The sequence below is a fragment of the Aricia agestis genome, chromosome Z (assembly GCF_905147365.1).
Source record: "Aricia agestis chromosome Z, ilAriAges1.1, whole genome shotgun sequence".
In the NCBI taxonomy this organism is placed as follows: domain Eukaryota; kingdom Metazoa; phylum Arthropoda; class Insecta; order Lepidoptera; family Lycaenidae; genus Aricia; species Aricia agestis.
Window position 1 is genome coordinate 8,261,319 of NC_056428.1, and position 15,341 is coordinate 8,276,659.

The window sequence follows — 15,341 nt, forward strand, 5'->3', positions numbered from 1 at the left end:
TTTTTGCCTTAATAACTTTATCAAAATATATTATAACAGCACTGACCGCAATTTGAAGAAAACTATAAACTATTATGACCAAAATTCACCGAAATACGGAGGTTCAAACTCGCTCGTCTAAAACGACTTGTTTTGTTGTCAACTTTGAAATTAAATTTTGGCAGTTTTAGCGATGTAGCCACACATAAAAATTTGCCAGACTAAGGAGAATGATATCAACAAATTTATAAAGTTGCGGGTTTTTTACTGGGGATACCGAGTTTGCCATAAAAAACATTGAAACTTATCCTAAGTTTTTTTCCTATTGCCCCCTTCAATTCTATTCACCCCGGTTTACGGTATATAGATATATAGATAGAAGATAAATAAAAGGTACCTGATTCTTACATTAGTATTTTATTTAATATACGAAGATATACGAAAATTTTTCTTGTAATGGGGATTTATGAAATAAAAAAGTTCATTAATCCCTATTACAAGAAAAATTTTCGTTAACGGGGATTGTCAACGGGGAAAAGTGGAATAAGCCCAATTTTGGCACTCTCTCTCCAACATATCGACCGGTATTTCACGAATAAATATGCTTCAATATTGGCTGCCACTTGCCAGTGCGTCAATCGTTGCTGGCAAAGAGAATATAATCACTATGGTTCAACGAATATTATACTCACAAGGAGAAGAAGCGGAACTTCATAGAAAAAAGTGTACCCCTCAAATTCTTTAGTACCTGTGAAGTAGGGGCAGAGGGCGCTGAAGTGGCGATGACGTCGCTGGCGGGAAATTTAAAATTCTACCATTCTCTATAGCGGGAAATTTGAATTTTTAGCTGGATCATGGATGGGGTGGCGATACTCTTTATTAATAAATCCAAAAGAATGGAACTATTAGAATATATTATACCACATTTTAATTGGAATAATATATTCTGACAGATCCATTCTTACAGTTATCGCATAAAAACAAATAGAAATAAAACAGATTTATAAAATTTTTCAAAATTTTTATTTATTCCAAAGGAAACTTTCACTGATATCCGGTTAGCCATATGAAAATATATGAATCATAATTGCGTGAAATTCAATAACACTATAACACATTAGGATTATGATTAATTTCTATATTAATTATTTGTTTAACGCACAAGAAAAACAGTTTCGAAGTCGATTTTTCAATATAAACAAAACACAAACACACAACAACTTAAACATGGCAGGAGTCTATTTTTCAATATTTAAAGTGTCTCAACTTCTAACTGGCATAAAACATACACAGGATTTTACGGAGGACATAATATTATAGTCAACATAACGTAAATTTGCTGTTAATGAACAAAATATGAGAAAATATTTAAATAGGTATATAACCTCAGAATTTCACTTGAAAATAAACTAACCCACAGATTACTAGTATATATTTGTAGAACTAACCACAGATAGCGAATTAACTATTTATGTTGCCAGTACATACATCTTAATATATATATTTCTTGTGTGCGTGTGTATGTGACTGAACTCCTCCTAAACGACTGGACCAATTTTGATGAAATTTTTTGTGTGTGTTCGTGGAGATTCGAGAATGGTTTAGATTTACAGTTTGGTCTACTGGAAAATGTTTTTTCAATTAATTTCTTATTTATAAGGAGTTGTTGATTTTGGAATGTTTTGATGAAATGAATGAAAAAAAAATTTGTTATTCAATTCATGTGCTGATTAAAATATTAAATAAATAACACATAGGCTACAATTTTAACCGACTTTCAAAATGGGGGAGGTGTTATGTTCGTTTTCTTATATTCAACGATTACTCCGCCGTTTGTTAACCGATTTTTAAAATGTTTCTTTTGGTATATAGGGTATCATCCCAATTTGGTATTATATTCAGAAAAGTGGTGATCTGATGAAGGATCCATAAGTAATCGAGGGAACTCCTCAAAACTTATAGGGAAACATATGGTGACTTCGGTTTCATGAGAAGTATTCTAAGCATATGCTACCAACAAGTAAGATTTTGCACCGAGATATACCGTGGTTCGGAAGGTGCTGAGAGAATTCCTGATTCTTTATAGATACAAGTTTGGGAGTTTCGGCGTTGTTTTAAGAACAGAAAGCATATGCTACTATGCAAATTACATTCTTCATCATCATCATCATCATCATCACTACCATATTATACCATTTCATAGTCTTTTAGATCGAGACTCGAGTTTGTCAAGCGATAATTAAAAAAAATCTATATCTACCTAATATTATAAACCTGAAGAGTATGTTTGCTTGAACGCGTCAATCTCAGAAACTACAGGTCCGATTTAAAAACTTATCTCAGTGTTAGATAGATCATTTATCGAGTAAGACTCATCATTTATCGAGAAGGTTATATTATATTATTACTCTAAGACTAATACGACAGAAGAAACTCAGGAAAATGTGGGAAAAACGGGGGAAATATTTTTTATGGGAAAATGTACCTACGGATTCTGTAAAATTTCTAATTTACGCGGGCGAAGCCGCGCGGGACATCTAGTATGTCTATAAAAATACAAATATTTTATTTCTAATTTTGTTCAAAGAATGAAATAGCTTTTAGTTCGTGATAATTTAAACAGCTTTGATGTTTTGCCAATTAAATTTTCTAAAACAATTTGCAGAAATATCAATCAATACAAATATTTTCTAAGAAAACATGACGAAATTAAAAAATAAAACTACCATAATGGATTCTTTTTAATAGTGGCAAACATTTGAACCAGCGCAACTAGTGTAAAAATATCTATGTGTGGGTGAGCTTTCACCGACACAGAAGTGCACACCCCTGCTATGGTTGCTGGTTTATCCCTGTAGACATGAGCCTTAACATGGCCCCATAAGAAATGTTTATGTGTGTGGCAACATTTTGCACACACATATAGACATTTGAAATGACATAACGCGAGTGTAAAAACAAAGCGGTCACGCAGTACGCACACAAGCATAGAAAAGCTGGCCTATTTTTGCGCGGTATTTCGTAGGTGAAGCTCTATCTAGTGTAGTATATTATAATCAAAGGGTAGCGCCCACTTCGAAACGGGCGTAAATCGCAATATTTTAATTTCGCCATAACTTCTAAACCACACGTCCAATTTTAATCATTCAAAGACCAAATATAATCTACATAAACTGCACTTAGTGATGAAATAATTTATTTTGATTTGATAAGGATTATTAGCATGAGTAAAATAAATGCGTTTAAATCATAGACTCAATATAGCATTATAGGTTTATGGTTTAAATGTAGTCAAAAAAAAAAACAAGATTTTTAAATAAAAAAATGGTTGTTGTGCCCTATGGTTGTGCCCAAGGACGTTGAAATAATAGCCGGACGGATCGCCATCAGGAAAAAAGTGAAGCATAACAATGGCGCCGTTTTCACTATGTATGAGAGAATTGAGTGTTGCCATATATGTAAAAAAATTCCCCGACTATATTCCGTTCTAGAATTAATTTGACGAAGTTGTTTCACGGGTCAAAATGTCTTCTGTCAAAAGCCATAAATACTCGACATGTTAATAATACGATAACTGACAAGGCTTTAAATGGCCCCACCCAGGGGGCGCTGCTGGTAAAGGAGAACTGTAAAAAATGTCGTTTTTGTATAATGGCAGCGTTAGTTCCTTTTTTGCCACGTTCATTTAAAGCCTTTTCGAGCTTTAAGTGTGAATTATTTTATTATGCAGCAACACGGTTGATGAGGTAAATAATAAATATGGTTTTGAAATGAAACAAAGTGATCTCTTTCACGAGAAAGATCACAAAAACAAAGGAAGTAACACTATTAATTTGAAGTAGATACCACACTGTGTACCTCAAATTTATTTTTTCAAATTATCGGTTTTGGTTATGGTTTAAAAAAATGAATTGCATATTTTCAATCTACTATTTATGGGCTACCTTGCTGTACATAAATTATTTTATAGTTTGTGCGTTCTAAGCTGATATGGGTGACAGTTTTCATGTTCCTTGCTACGGGTTTTTTTTTACAAGAAAACAAAAAAAAAACAAAATGTAATAAATTATATTCCATCTACAAAAACAAATGTTTCCTTTAATTGTAAATGAATAAAAATTAAAGATGCTAAATGCTAACTTATTAATAAAAATTATAAATATTAACTGTGAAATAGGAGTACAAAATTATTATTGTTACGAAAACATTTGAAAAATGTCATATGCATGAAAAGGAACTTATGTTAATAGAGATTGACTCTGTTAAATCGAAATCAAATCGATAAAAAAGGGCGGCCATCTTAAATCGCCGGCACCACTGAAATGTCAGTACGAAATCGATAATTTTGATTGCAATTCCTTTACGATGTGATACGATATTTTTAAACTATCGTTTGTTAGGTAACTTCCCTACTATTGTCAATTTTAATGTGTCACGCATGTCACCATAAAACGCACAAACTATAATCGACTATGGGTTTTTTGGGTATAGTCCTTTCGTTTTTTTTCCCGCTTCTTTTAACTTTATAATATAAAAAATATTATAAAGTTATTAAGTAAAAATATGTCCATTTTCGGTAATTCTATAATACAAACTCAAAAAAACAATAATTTGTATTAGATTTCGTTTACTGCCTACACCCCTATTATTGTATTCCTGCCTAATTACTGGTCAATAGTATGCCAAATACTTACATGACACTAATAAAAGACAATAAAATTAATTAATTAATTATTTAAAAATAATTTAAAATTTTCCCCGGTTTGGGGAAAATTTCCCCACTTTGTTATGGACACTACTGACCTGTTGAAGTTGAGGTTTTGAGTTCCAAGCAATTGAATTAGTATTTACATTACTTTATCAAAATACTTTAAAAATATGTTATCTTACCTATGAAAGGTTATTCCTTGATGTTTTTTGTGTAAGGTTGTATTGTTCTTGCACCATTTGACAACACAAGATGGCATATTTATTTTTATTTATGAATTACAAAGACGTTACACCGCGATGCAGTCTAATTGCGTAATGGCGGTACGATCGGCTTATTACAGTGCGAGTGAGTATGTAAGATGTATGATCGCCTCGGCTTATTAAGAGTGCTTCACTTTTTTCTTAATGGCGATCCGTCCGGCTATTATTTCAACGTCCTTGGTTGTGCCTCACTTGACATAGGTAGGTAGTGTGTCGAAGATCTACATTTACATTATTTGTATTATGTATAGTTCTATCTTTTATATTTTAGGCAGCGTATGCAAAATAAGTAAATAGCGGAATAGAGCAACAATCTCGAGCTGTCAAACGAAACTGAAATTGGTTTCATCTGCGTGTAAAAATATATGTACGTATACACCACAAGCATGATTGAACATGATTACTATGAGATATTGTCAACGTGCGGCACGTGCCGACTGGACATAAAAAAGATGTGACATCTCGCTTGCTCAGGCCTTTGTTTCCGCTAGGTATATTAACTTAATGGGTCATAGTTAGGCGCAAACAATGATGAAAAACTCAAAGCAGATATGTTACTACCGCGCGCGTTATGAAGATTCAAATACGGCCCAATTGGGCCGTCTGCGGTTTAGTCTGCATCGAGCGCAGTCACGAACGTGCCGCGTCTTGTCTTACCTAAATAAATTGAAAATGACGTCGTGCGTGTTTCGAAAATGTACCAATTATGACTCAAAAGAACTCTGAAGAGGTTTAAGCCGGAAAATCTGTATAAGTAGAATATCATTGGCCGGAAGGAAATTTCGGATAGTGTGCGGTGGCCGGTGCGGCGGTCCGGCCGAAGTTCAAATGTTTCGTATCAGAAATTTCGGACAATGTGCGGCCGGGCTTACAGCTAAGATTCATGATTCTAGGGTTGCCATCACCTAAATTGCCTTGGCCGGTCAGGCACGACAAAATTCCCGGACATTTGGCCGAAATATGGTTATTTCCCCGGACACCTCTTAAAAAGTATTTACATTTTAAAATTACGTTTTGCCAATTTTTGACAAAAAATCTATCTTTTCCAATAACAAGAATTTGTTAAAATCTGAATAACTTAAGTCCTTGAAATCGTACTTTTTGATTAAGGGCATTTCTCCGGATTCGGATTATTTAGTTGATTCCCTGCCACATTTCTATTTTTTCTTATTTTTTAAAATCAATAATCGCATATTATTCTTAAGTGAATTATAAAAATAATTATCTATTTTTTTCACTTCACAATTTTAGAAGATATTTTGATTTAAATTTTTCTAACCTAATATAAATATAAAATTTTTCTAACCTAATAATCAACAAAGCTAATAGAAAAAAGCTTTTTCAGCTAAATAAACATGTTCAATTTAAATATAAACATGTATAAAATTGTCTACAAACTAAACTTGTTCGTTAAAACCAAGTACAATGAATGGAAAATGAATTTATTTGAAATATTTTGACTTTAAGAATATTTTTTTTAATATTTTACTTTTTGGTGTCATTTATTTGTATCAGTATATGAAGATAATGTAATTTATTTTAATAAAAATAAACAGATATGTACCAATTAGATAAATAAATGTAAAATATTTTGATTCCCTACTTAAAATACCCAGGGAATCATCAAAATGTATGTAGAGGGAATCAATAAAAAGTTAGTTTTTCCTGAGGTGTACAAAAACTGTGCATGTAGGTTAAACAATAAATAGTCTAACTAAAAACCATACTCATTATCGTCGTTTACATCGTATCTAACGGCCGTTCCCAATATTTGATCTATCTCTGGTTTTGCCCTACTAGAGATACGAATAGCTCACAATTGACATAAAATATATGTCTCTAATGTCTAATGTGAGCTATTCCTATCTCTAGTAGGGCAAAACCAGAGATAGATCAAATATTGGGAACGGACGTAAGCAAACTTAACTTTGGAAATGACATTGTAATTAGCGAATAGGGAATCAATTGTGTAAGGAACCAAGGTTGAAGGAATCAGATATTTTCCTTTGTAACTCGGAAACGGAGCTACGAATTGTGTGACTTCCTTCCATGATGTTTAGAGGGCTACCGAACCTCCCGCCCTGCGCACCCGCAACCACGTGCTTCTTATAACTAGGGAGGTACGAGCCTCCAAGTGAAGCGTATAGGGAATCTCTATGTGAGCCAGGACAAATCTTAAAATGACTTTTTCTATTTATATAACGATATATACGTTTATATACAACTAGCTGTTGCCCGCGACTTCGTCCGCGTGGACTTCAGTTTATAGCGCGCGATGTCAACAAAATTGGTGTCAAAAGCTTTTATAAAAAAAACCCTGGTACCCCTCATCAAACAGCTGTGCAGTGTGCATATAATATTTCAATTTTTTTTATTAAACTTTATATTTTATGCCAAATTTTTAAGCTTATTAGGTCCCCAATAACACAACTTTACCCATAAACTAATTATCATTGATAGGTTTAAGGTTACGTCACTGCATAGATAAAGTACTGATTTATGAAATAATTTAAAAAAGAAATAACAATCGAAAAAAAACGAAAAGCAAGATAATACCACCTTTTATAGAAAGACTTTTGGGCAAGCGTTAGCACGATGTAGGAGACGCATGGCGCCATTTATTATGAATTTTTGGAACTAACTTAATTTGAACAAATTTACGCATTTTCACCCCCTTACAACGCTTTTTTCCAGTAAAAAGTAGCCTATGTCCTTTCTCAGGCTTTAGACTATATGTATACAAAATTTCATTACAATCGGTTCGGTAGTTTTGGCGTGAAAGCGAGACAGACAGACAGACAGACAGAGATACTTTCGCATTTATAATATTAATATAGATTGTTTTATAAATATTTTGTTTATACTCTTACGATTTATTTACTTTGAAATTAGAATTTCATTGTATTTGTGGGATTTTTTTGGGAATTTATAGTGAATTCTGGGGACAGGACACGTCCAGGGAATCAATTTTTCGACCTTTAAATTAATTTTAATTATATTTACAATTAAGTTTTTCTACAGTAGGTACCAAAGTGGCCCAGTTAGATCAGATCTTATATTACTATAAAAAAAATACAAAGGTCTACTTAATATGTTACTCTGCGGGTAGTTTGTACATCCGGACAACTAAATTTTGCGGTTTGGAGAATCAGCCAGGTTTGGAGAAAAAAACGTAAGTATGCTTAGCAAGTTTTTATCTTTCGTTTGTTGTTGCATGACTAAAAAGTTGGATTTCTTTCGACAAAAGTGTCGGGGTTTCACCCGGACACTTAAAAAAAATCCCCGGACGCCCTTCAAACTAGGACAAATCCGAGGAAACCCGGACGGACGGCAACCCTACATGATTCGAACCCTACACCTCAGGCTTAACTCGGCCACTGAGCTACAGAGGTGATCGCGAGGTGCGACGTTCAAAGCTAAAGATAAGAGCGCACTAACTACGTATATAATAAAGTACTCTGTGCTAACTACTAAGCGACACTGCTGCAGCGGCGCGACGGGACTCTTCACCATAGATCAGCTGTACTAATGGGCAGCGACGCAACGCGACACTTCACTTTCTTGACGTTTTAACGCGTAGCGTCGCTGTCGCGTTGTGCAGCTTAGCTCGTAAAATTCCATACAAAGAATATTTGGTCGTGAGGTGTCGCGTCACTCCGCTGCAGCATAGTGTCGCTTGAGTGCAGTCTCGTCTCAAAACTGCATCATTGAAAAAGGGTTTTACGTGCCATCCGCAACGAATCGGTTAATAGGAAACTGTTGGTGACATCATTTAGTTAGCTGTTAGAGGGTTTGGTTTACCAATTAAATTTTTTCATGGTCTTTTTCGCTACGTTCATTTAAAGGCTTGTCGAGCTGTATAATAGGTACTAGCGGCCCGGCCCGGCTTCGCACGGGTGGACATTGGTTTTTAAATTATTTTTTTTAAATAAAGGTAGTCAATCTTTAAGTTAAGCAGAACATAAAAATAGTTTACATTATTTAGCCTGCAACTACTATATTATAATTATTATGTACATATAACACATTTTTATTGTATTTTTTTTTTATATTTTTATATTTTAAGTGTTATGTTTGATTATTTTATCCTTACCTGCAGAAGATACTATTATTTATAATATTTTGCAATTTCTTCATGTTTTTTTTTGTTTAAAATATTTTATGTTTTTTTTTTGTAGTTTTATGCTTTATTATTTTATGCTTACCTACATCTACTATTATATACATTTTGAAATTTTCTATTTGTTTTTGTATAAAGTATTTTTGTTGTACTTTTGCGCTTTATGTTTTTTTACACCATACTTCTTTTTGCGTAAAAGATTCCATTAAAATTGGGTTAAAGCTTCCCTGTAAACGATATTTGATGTTGTTTTATTTTGTGGCAGCAAAATAAATTGATTATCAGCAGCTCCAACTCGGGATAGGCCAACGTATAGTTGACCATGAGTAAAACATTCTTTTCGTAGGTCGATGCCTACTAATTTGAAAGTTTTACCTTGGGACTTGTTAATAGTCAATGCGAAAGATATTTTTACCGGAAATTGAAGCCGTTTAAATGGGATTGGCAGATCAGTTGGAATCATCGGTATCCTCGGTATATGAGCTAGTTGACCAGCTGCTGGGCCGGTGATAATGGTAGCTACAATTAAATTGTCCTTTAATTCTTTAATAAGCAGCCTTGTCCCATTGCACATATTTGGTGGGCATAAATTTCTCAAAAGCGTGATTGGAATTCCGATTTTTAACGTCAGTTCGTGTGGTGGAAGTCCAGAAGGATTCAGCGAATTTAAAAACTCCTGTGGATAATGGACTGCATCTTCGATATTAGTGACGGTGTCGATCGATAGCATTTATAAAGCATAAGCAAGAAGGAATATTTTGGTAGATTTTTCTCACAATTATTAACACTTAATACGGTTCCCTTTTTTCTCTCATTAAATATAGCCTATATTCAGCAGAAATAGTGTGGATTAAAAAATATGCATTAATACTTCCATCGTGCATCGGCATCATGGGTATCGCAGACACAATAGATCTTCAATTGTTATGCTGGCAGCCGGCTGCCGCTATTGGAGATTTATAGTTAAAGAAATTAATTAATTATAATAGCAATCAAAAATAATAGGTACCTAGTCATTCAAAACTTATTTTAAAGTATAGTCTATAATTTATAAAGCATAAGCAAGAAGGAATATTTTGGTAGATTTTTCACACAATTATTAACACTTAATACGGTTCCCTTTTTTCTCTCATTAAATATAGCCTATATTCAGCAGAAATAGTGTGGATTAAAAAATATGCATTAATACTTCCATCGTGCATCGGCATCGTGGGTATCGCAGACACAATAGATCTTCAATTGTTATGCGGGCAGCCGGCTGCCGCTATTGGAGATTTATAGTTAAAGAAATTAATTAATTATAATAGCAATCAAAAATAATAGTCATTCAAAACTTATTTTAAAAAGTTCTAAAAATATTACTTTCGTAGTCATAACTTTTAAAGCTTTTTTGAAATTAGGATTATAATAATGAAGCACGATAGTCTATATCAAATCAATAAAGCAGCACCCGGCTGTCGCATAACTATTGAAAATCTATTGTGTCTGCGATTCCCACGATCGAGGTAATATTTACGTGGACTCTCCGGGCGAGTCTGTGGCACTGATAATTAAATCTCTCCCCTACCGCACGCACACCCGCGCATCGCGCCTTGACGCCCAATTCGCAACGTGCAGCAGAAATCGTAATATTTTAATTTCGCCATAACATTAAAACCAAACGTCCAATTTTAATCATTCAAAGACCAAATATTATCTACATTAACTGTACTTAGTGATGAAATAATTTATTTTGATAAGGGTCAATAGCATGATTTAAATAAACGCATTTAAATATAGTCCAAAAAAAATTCTAGATTTTTTAATAAAAAAATGGTTATTGTGCCTCACTCAACATAGATAGGTATAGTGTGTCGCGGACTTTTTTGTAGATATTTAAAAGATTTATAATTACTTAGAACATTTTATGCCTCTATCTTTTATAGTTTAGGCAGCGTACGCAAAATAAGTAACTTTTCTGGTTGATTTTTTAAACCTTGCGTCCGAAAATCCCAAATATCTTACGGAACCTTATATTTTTCCAAAATAAAAATTAGCCTATGTTCAGCAGAAATAATGCAGGATTCCAATGGTAAAAGAATTTTTCAAATCGGTCCAGTAGTTTCGGAGCCTATTCGACTCAAACAAACAAACAAACAAACAAACAAACAAAAAATCAAATCTTTCCTCTTTATAATAGTAGTGTAGATTAAGGATTTTACAAATAAAATGACAATATAGTGAATTAATATGATGGTAATTTACTATCAGAATCATTTAGATATCTTTCAAAATATTTGTTACAATATTCATTTCTTATAACATTTAAAATCTGATAAAGGACATTTAAAAGAATATAATATAATTATATATATTACAATAGTTATAATTAAAAACGAAATAAACTAGTCATATAAAAACGCAGGTAGACGGATAAACACCTAAACATTCATGAACAGTGTTAAATGTTATCCACAAAATGTTAATTTTAAATATACATCATCTCTGCCATTGTGGACATTTTCTTAGGAATATGAACAAAAGTTTCAAAATAGCTGGCTAGTTCGTCTATTGTAACATCACAAGGAGGTGGTGGGTTCAGTGCTTGCTGGGAGCAAGTGCTCGAAGATCCTTTGTCAGAATCCACCTTTGAACTGTTCCTTTCGCTTGTTGATTTACTTCTCTTACTCTTCCACCATTTGGTGTGATCTTTTAATTGTTTTGGCTTCGAGTCAAAGTTTTTCTTGTCTGTTGATATGCACAGTTGGTTGCAATTATTAACAAGTGTGTGTAAGTTTACCAGATCTGGATTAATATTTTTTACATCTTTATTGTTAAAGTTTTTACAATAGGGTTGTGACAGTCTTAGAAAAGGTTCCCTTAGAATATTGGTTTGCTTTTTATTACTTTTCCGCTTTTGCACCATACATGAACATTTAACATTTAGTGATGGTTTTTTTTTATTTTGTGATGAACTAAAAAATGGATTTTCTATTGTTTCCTTCTTAATTACTTTGCTTTTCTCTATTTCCAAGCGTCCTAGGTCCAAGCCCAGCGAGGCGTCATCAGAAGCCATAGTTCTCTGAAAATTAAATATTTTTGAGATCTACAATCTAGTGTTTATGTCACTATAATATGTATGAGCCAGATAACAAAGCTGTAAGGTAATATAACTTATATTCTTTAATATTTTACAGCTATGTTAGCTCTCTCCATTACTAATTGACTATACTCCACTCGGGCTAACTTGTCGCTAGCAGTCATTGACTCCCTGTCAAAAACTTGTCATTTTCCATATAAACCGCGATTGACAATGAAGTGTCAGATATTGTCAATCGTGGTTTTATATGAAAAATTACAAGTTTTTGACAGCCAGTCAATGACCGCTAGCGACAAGTTAGCCCGAGTGGAGTATAACAAAAACAAATCTGTGGACATTTACAGAACCATGTTTATTTGTTGCCAGTGACATTAAGGTTCCGAAAGTATAATTTTTAGCACTTATAACCAACTTTAAGATCAAACAAAAAAGTGTTACACTATTATACAGCATACCTTTAGTCATCACACACCATAAATTGGCTTGCAAAATGTTACAGAAGCTCTTTCTTGAGCAAATTTTTTAATGTATATCTGAAATATATATATAAAAGTCCTAAATTATTAATTAATAACATATAAAAGGTAATTGATTTTTAGAGTTAAGACTTAATTGCAATTTATATTATAAATCAAATTATACTGGCTTCTACCTCCATTGGCCATTTCAACCATTGAGCCCATTGATTCATGGGCAGTTGACGGACCTACATCTTTTGGTGGGATTATGTCAGTTTAATGTTACTTGTAATCTGTTTACTGGGTTTGACATAAGGCAAACAAATTACAAAGGTCCGCCATTTGCCTATGAATAAACTTTTCTGATAGAACATATCCCTATAATACAACAAGCAGAAATTAACTGGGCACCTTGCCCAAGGAAGCAAATACATGCAAATAAACAAACTGAAGCATTCTACAAAGTTACCAAGTCTAATTCTGTGTGATGTAATTGTTAAACAAAAAACACCAAAAACTACAAAATGCAAGAGTAACATTCATATTCCGTCATTTCATAAAAAAATAGGTAATGAATTGGTACATCAAATAGAATTATGAAAAAGTATTATAAGATGCAATCGCTTTGGGTACGGGAGCCCTAGATTTTTTTTAATACTATCAAGCTAATTTTTTGTGAGTAGACTTCATTTTGATAAGACAAACAACATTTTTATTTGCGAAAAATCTCGAAAGTTGTAGTGAACAGAGATAGAAAGTATTTCATACTTTGAGAAATATACATTTGAAATTTTTGTAATCTTGAGATAAGGTCACCTGTATTCTAGTGTTTATGTGTTACTTAGGTTAAAGGCATTCGTTAAAAAAGGCGACCAAAAGACTAGATGTAGCCTCAGAATTCCGAAAATTTCAAAGGTGAGTAGCTCCAAAACTGGAGGGTTTCTCAGTGTGGATTTGGTACGGGCCAAGGGGTTAGGCGGGTTGTTTACCCCTCCCCCCCGCTCCCCATCAATTTTGGGGTAGGTTTCCGAACCTTATGGTTAATATATTTTGATGAAGCACTTATAGGGCTTATCTCTTTTAAAATGCTTGTTGCCAGAGCAAAGTTAATGTACTAGGTACACAAAATAATGGTTTTGCAATATGCTCCTGTCACATGTGCTACCCGCTACCTACGTACGTAATGGTAAGACCCTACGTAAGACCCAATGTAAAATGATTTATTTTTTTATAAAGCTACGACGCTATATCTATTCACCTATCATTAATTTTTTGCATTTTGTAATATTTATTATTATAATTAGGCCTAAACTTGTAGATAAATTTACTGAAAATCACAAACAATGACATGTCAAATATCAAAGTTGGACTATTTAGGTCTAGAAATTTGCTAAATGCTTACAACTTACTACATAAATGTTAGCTTACCAATAGTATATTCATTAATCAATTCAAGATGTTCTTTTAATAGGTATAAACCTCGTCAACGTAATTTTAATCTTTTCACAAACAAAATATTTTGATGAAATTTTTACGAGCGTTCAAACTTCAAAGCACAGATTAGAACATCTTCTTCTTCTTCTTTTTATTTTTAATTTGGCTCCTTAGTGAATCGCCAATGTCAAAAAACTCTGCCTTATAATTTTAAGTAGGTTTTATGAAAAAATCAAGACACACAAGATTAGAAAATCACAACTCACAAGATTAAGCCCGGCCGCACATTGTCCGAAATTTCTGATCAGAAACAGTTGTTTTTCGCCGGACCGCCACCCCGCACACTATCCGAAATATCCTTCCGGCGAGTTCGAGCTCACTCGGCTCAGTACAAAATGTAAGAGACAGCGCGGACGTTCAACTGTTTCTGATCAGAAATTTCGGACAATGTGCGGCCGGGCTAATGACACTGACGTCTGACAGAATGCTGGAGGTGAAGGCTGGATCGTGCAAGGAATTAATATGTACTACGTACAGTACATATTATTTCCATGAAAATATCAATGAAAATGAATTCGCATTGCGCATGGCCAGCGCTCATCCCGGGGGTCCTGGGTTCGAGTCCCGCGGGCGGAACAAAAAGTTTTCAATGTTCCTGGGTCTTGGATGTGTATTAAAATAAAATTTCAAAAATCTTAAACATATTTTATGTATAACTAGATGTCCCGCGCGGCTTCGCCCGCGTAAATTAGAAATTTTACAGAATCCGTAGGTACATTTTCCCATAAAAAATATTTCCCCCGTTTTTCCCACATTTTCCTGAGTTTCTTCTGTCGTATTAGTCTTAGAGTAATAATATAATATAACCTTCTCGATAAATGATGAGTCTTACTCGATAAATGATCTATCTAACACTGAGATAAGTTTTTAAATCGGACCTGTAGTTTCTGAGATTGACGCGTTCAAGCAAACATACTCTTCAGGTTTATAATATTAGGTAGATATAGATTTTTTTTAATTATCGCTTGACAAACTCGAGTCTCGATCTAAAAGACTATGATATGGTAGTGATGATGATGATGATGATGATGAAGAATGTAATTTGCATAGTAGCATATGCTTTCTGTTCTTAAAACAACGCCGAAACTCCCAAACTTGTATCTATAAAGAATCAGGAATTCTCTCAGCACCTTCCGAACCACAGTATACCAGGTATATCTCGGTGCAAAATCTTACTTGTCGGTAGCATATGCTTAGAATACTTCTCACGAAACCGAAGTCACCATATGTTTCCCTATAA

At 33.6% G+C, this 15,341-nt stretch overlaps 1 protein-coding gene across 3 annotated transcripts; it reads right to left on the minus strand.

The window, feature by feature from the left end:
• Positions 1–11,296: 11,296 nt before the first annotated feature.
• Positions 11,297–14,167, minus strand: LOC121738964. 3 transcript variants are annotated; one of them, XM_042131256.1, is made up of 4 exons: positions 14,036–14,167; positions 12,860–12,861; positions 12,605–12,682; positions 11,297–12,131 (listed from the first exon to the last, which is right to left on the minus strand). In XM_042131256.1, exon 4 carries the CDS (start codon positions 12,123–12,125, stop codon positions 11,538–11,540), a length of 588 nt encoding a protein of 195 aa, XP_041987190.1. In that variant the 5' UTR covers positions 12,126–12,131; positions 12,605–12,682; positions 12,860–12,861; positions 14,036–14,167; the 3' UTR covers positions 11,297–11,537. The 3 variants fall into 3 exon arrangements, with proteins under 3 accessions (XP_041987190.1, XP_041987189.1, XP_041987187.1); XM_042131255.1 differs by lacking the exon at positions 12,860–12,861 and having other exon boundaries at positions 14,036–14,155; XM_042131253.1 differs by lacking the exons at positions 12,605–12,682; positions 12,860–12,861 and having other exon boundaries at positions 14,036–14,156.
• Between the last annotated feature and the right edge of the window lie 1,174 nt (positions 14,168–15,341).